At 37.6% G+C, this 5,170-nt stretch overlaps 1 protein-coding gene and 1 pseudogene across 2 annotated transcripts in view; both read right to left on the reverse strand.

Moving 5' to 3' along the window:
* The window catches only part of SPG11 (SPG11, spatacsin vesicle trafficking associated), an 86,346-nt gene that overhangs the window by 51,237 nt on the left and 29,939 nt on the right, over positions 1-5,170 (reverse strand). The window contains exons 11-14 of one of the 2 annotated variants that reach the window (XM_003791787.3): positions 3,587-3,763; positions 1,466-1,537; positions 1,044-1,171; positions 599-774 (exon numbers count right to left, since the gene is read on the reverse strand). In XM_003791787.3, the coding sequence (XP_003791835.1) occupies positions 599-774; positions 1,044-1,171; positions 1,466-1,537; positions 3,587-3,763 (553 nt within the window). The remainder of the gene's footprint in view (positions 1-598; positions 775-1,043; positions 1,172-1,465; positions 1,538-3,586; positions 3,764-5,170) is intronic. The other variant, XM_023514247.1, reaches the window with a different exon arrangement.
* LOC111725919 lies at positions 76-588 on the reverse strand (annotated as a pseudogene).

Raw genomic sequence — 5,170 nt, forward strand, 5'->3', positions numbered from 1 at the left:
GGGGATTCGAACCCACCACCTAAGGTGTACATGGCTGGCGCCTTAGCCGGTTGAGCTATAGACGCCGAGCCAGGCCTAGGGTTTCTTGATGGCTTCAAATTTGGGATTTTCAAATTTGAAGTTAGGGAATGTATTCATGTCTGCTTTGCTTAAGCTTAAAAAGCTCCCTATCCAAGTCTTGCTAATACTCTGGGCCAGCATCAATAGGTCCTCCAAATGCCTGTTGTTTAGATCTGTATTCTCTCATCTTGTCCATGAAGTGTCTGTAAAGGATCAAGTTCCCTATTAAATGCCACTGCTGTAACACCAATGTTCCTCCGGAAATGGACTGAGACTACCAATCGAATGACAGAGGTCCTAACCAGCCTCTGAAGAATCATGGTGATTCTATGTTACCTGCACTCAGTCCTCAGCTGCCAAAGCCACCGCTGCCACCACGGTTCTAGTTCGAGCCCTCCTAATGACTTATACTTTTTAAAATCTGCGTATTTTCTCCCAAAAAGAATTCTAAAATAGAGACACACCAAAATATTCAAATACCAATACCTATTTTAAATCTCATTCAATATGTTTGTGTTTCAGGCTCTCTTACACTTGCCTTCTGGACTTATCTTGGGTAGAAGGATGCGGTCTTGTGTTAGTTGATCCCACCACAGAGCCCAATTTAACACAATTCTATCGTCCTGTTTGTTAAATTCATCTTTATGATCGTATTTCAGGAATGAATCCAAAACACATCTGTGCTTGAAAAAATCTTGTTCCTTTATCAAATACCTAAAAACAGTGACATTTTTTTTTTTTTAATTTTGGAGGAAAAGGCATCATTCCTTTTTATCTGCTCAAGAGCTTCCATTCTTTGGCAGAACACATAATTCTGATTATACAAATATTAAGACAACAGGAAATTCCTGAGTCCCTTCTGACACATGCTTTAGAAGAATGCAAGCCTGACTTCACATAAGAAACTCAGGCTAACTAACAATTAGAAACTAAACACTATCAACAATGTTTTCAAAAGGGGACTAGGGAGCCAATGAGACTACCTGGGAAAGGCCTGGATCTGCATGTTTTCCGGGAAATGTTCCAAATACAACTTCTCAACTTGATGCACGAAGTCTATAGTTCTTTTTTGTTTCTCAGAAAAACAACTCTTTTCTTTTAAAATTTCAACCTTGAATAAAAATTAAAGCAGTGACCTCACAAAAATCAACCATGTCATGAGAATAAATGCCATTTAAGAATTATATTTAGAATTTTTATATTTTAGAATATATTCACACAGATTTTCCTTTGCCACAATTGTAAAATAATCATTTAAAAAGATGAAGGAATTGTTGTTTTTTACTTATTGAATACCAGTTGAATATTAAAATCATTATGAAGTTTTTCTTCCAAGGCTTTCTTCTAATTTCTTCACCCAAGCTTCCTAGAAAATGTAAACCACATAAATCTCATCTATACCTACCAGAAAGTCCCGTATGTTTTTATCAGTTGTATAGACGCATATCTTGAGCAACTGGTCTTTTACATCAAAGGCCTATAATAAACAGAAAACCAAAAACACTTAACATTTTGTATTGCAAGTATTTTGAACACAAATATATATAAGATACATAAATATTCTATTACATGTAGACATTTTCAGCTTTTCTACTCTTGTGAACATTCATTTTCCTACATTTATCACACATATTTACTGCCTAGCCATAAAGGCCTAAAGCATTCTGTGAGAGCAACAGCACCACATAGAACAATTTAAGGTAATATCAAATTGCCACAGGACCAAAACTTAGCAATCTGCTCTGATGATTCATTTGGAGACAAAGGTCAACATTACAAAACCCACTCCTCTGCACTTCCAAAAAGTCACCACAGGCAAGACCCCAACCATGCAATTAGGGCCAGATCTCAGCTTAGTCTGGGAGCCCTAGGACTTCCCCCTTCTCACATGAAGTAAAACCCCAGCAGAAGCATAATCTACTAGTACGTTCAAATGGAGATGTAAGAAATCACATGAACAACATAGAAGAATACCTGCCAATAAATAATGAAGTCTGATTCATGCTTTGGTATGTGTGAAATCATCTGTGAGAAACGCTGTCTCCTAATCAATGTGCCAGGTCAAAAAGAGAGATAATGGACACTCCATTTAAAAATCTCATCAAGAGATATAAAAATAAACTATGTGTCAATATATGAATGGATAAAGAAAATGTATATATTTGCAATGGAATGTAATTCAGCCTTAAAAAAGAAGGAAATCCTGGAAAGGCATAGCCGCTCATGCCTATAATTCTAGAACTTTGGGAGGCCAAGGAAGTAGGACTGCTTGAGGTCAGGAGCTCCAGACCAGCTGGAGCAAGTACAAGACCCTATCTCCACAAAAAATAAAAAAAAATAGGCCAGGTGCCTCATGCCTGTAATCCTAACACTCTGGGAGCCCAAGGACAGGGATCACTGGAGGTCAGTTCAACATCAGCTTGAACAAGAACAAGATCCCATCTCTATCAAGAAAAAAAAAAATTAGTTGGGTATGGTGGTACGTGCCTCTAGTCTCAGCTACTCAGGCAGATGAAGCAAGAGGATTGCCTGAGCCCTGGAGTTTGAGGTGACACTGAGCTATGATGATGCCCCTGTGTGCTAGTCCAGGCAACAGAGTGAGACCCTGTCTTAAAAAAATAAAGGAAATCCTGCCTTTTAACAACATGAATGAACTTGTAGGACATTTTATGCTAAGTTAAATAAGCCAGATACAAAAAGACAAATACTGTATGATCTCACTTACATGCAGAATCTAAAAAAAAAGTTAGATTCATAGTAACAGAGAAATACTTACCAGGGCTGAAGTGATCAAGGGTATTAACTTTAGCTATAAGACAAATAAGTTCTAAAGACCTATGTATATAGCATAGTGACTAAAAGTTAATATATTGTTATAGTTGAAATCTGCTATGTAATTATGGGGAGTAACAGATATGTTAGTTTGATTGTGGTAATCTCTTAATGTATACATGTATCAAAACATCATGTTGTAAACCTTAAATATCTACAATTTTTGTCAATCATCTCTCAATAAAGGTGGGGGAAAAATCTCTTCAAGAAAGTTCTTACAGGCCAGGTGCAGTGGCTCATGCCTGTAATCTCAGCACTTTGGAAGACCAAGACAGGAGGATCACTTGAGGCCAGGAGTTCAAGACTGGCCTAAGCAACACAGTGAGACCTTGTCTCTTCAAAAAATAGAAAAGTTAGCCAAATATAGTGGTGCATGCCTGTAATCCCAGCTACTCGGGAGGACCTGTAATTCTAGCTATTTAAGAGGCTGAGGCAGGAGGATCACTTACATCCAGCAGTTTGAGGTTACAATGAGCTATGATTGTGCCACTGCACTCTAGCCCAGGCAACAGAGTGAATTCTTACCCAGGAAGTTCCTAGCATTGAAGTTCTCATTATTATTTCCTAGTAAAGACTGTATACATTTCTTAAGGTTTGTGACACAACTATGAATATAAATTAATTTTTATAGTGACTAGAAATTATATTACATCCATTTTAAGAATAGTATCAGATGAACAATTATACCACTCACCATATTTTTCAAAAATTCAGAGGCTTCCTTTATATTGTTCTTTTTTAAATTATCAAAGACCAAATCTAGGCCTATTCTGATCACCTCCTCCAGTCTTTGAGCAGAATGACTGTTAATCCTGAAGAAAGTTTGTGCCTCTGGTATTCTGTTGTTTAAAATGGCACTGGCAATAACTTCCTAGGAAAGGAAGAAAGACATTTGCCTTTAAAGTTTCTTTTTATTTCATTATGATGTTATCAACATGAGACTTACACACTTATTGAGCATCTAAGGGACCTTTATTGAAAATCTACCACGAGATGTGGGACTAGGCCCAGGGGATATAGTTAACTAAAACACAAGACTGTGCTTCCTAGGAGCTCATAGTCTAGTGAAATATGCGGAAGACACACAAATAAAGCACTGATTATAATAATGTATTATAAGGGCTGTGATAAAGGTTTCCCAGGAAGAGCACCTAAGAGAGGTGACAAAGTGGAGAGAGAGAGACAGAGAGAGATAGAGAGGAAGGAAGGGGGGGAAGAAGGATCAGGAAGGAAGGAAGCGAGTGAGGGAGGGAGGCTTTTTAGCAGAGATAACGGATGAGGCAAAAAATTTAAAACCCATAAGTGTTCCATACATATGCTGAGGAAAGAGGACAGGTATCCCAAAGAGAAGGAACATCGTGTGCGTGGGCAAAAAGGAAAGAAACATCATCAAGTATTCAGGGAACTCCAAATTACTCAATAAAGTGGAGAAAAAGCTGGAGAGAGTGGCAGATGAGACCTGAAAAAAAAGCAGAGGTTCCATCATGAAGGGCCTTACATGTGAGGTGGATTTTATGCTAGAATTTATGTGGATCCACTAAAAGGCTTTAAAAGCAAGAGATGATATATATAATCAGATATATATTTTAGGAAAAATATCTGGGTAGCAATGTGGAGAATGGACTGAAAGCTATTTAAGCTCAAGATATTGAGGCATTCGGTTACTACAATAATCCAAGTGAAAAGAAATAATGATAAAACCTGAAGATTTAAATATCAGAGAGAACAGAAAGGAGGAATTCTTAATCTGGGATTTTCAAGGGGTCTACAAACTCCATTAAGCTGTATACGAAGTTGTGTGTACTTATAAATGCACATGTGCAATATGCATGTAGCTGGAGACAGGGTCTGCAGAGAAACCTGTCAAAGAGACGGTAAAAAGCAGCCAAAAAAGTGGAAGGAAAGTAATACATAATGTCTACTTAGAGAATAAGAGATACAGAAAATACAGTCGTACCAGGTACTTTCCAATCCCTCTGCCCTAAGAGCAGCAGTCTTGAGAACCTGGCAGCATCTCAACCTTATCACTTTCACTTCTTACTGATTATGATCATCTATGTTAAGCTATTTTGGCTTTTGTTTTTCTAATACCACTACTTTCCATGTGGGTGAAGGAATTCTTCCAGGCCCTAAGTCACACAGAGGGCAGCACATGTTGGTATATTAACTTTGACTATTAAAAGAAAGGCAAACAGGTAGACATAGAAAATTAACTGGCAAAATGTCTAGAATTTCAGAGAGGACTCAAAATCAAGTGTACTTTTTTTTTTTTTTTTTG

The sequence above is a fragment of the Otolemur garnettii genome, unplaced genomic scaffold (assembly GCF_000181295.1).
Source record: "Otolemur garnettii isolate 467f Iridium unplaced genomic scaffold, OtoGar3 scaffold00050, whole genome shotgun sequence".
Taxonomy (NCBI): Eukaryota; Metazoa; Chordata; class Mammalia; order Primates; family Galagidae; genus Otolemur; species Otolemur garnettii.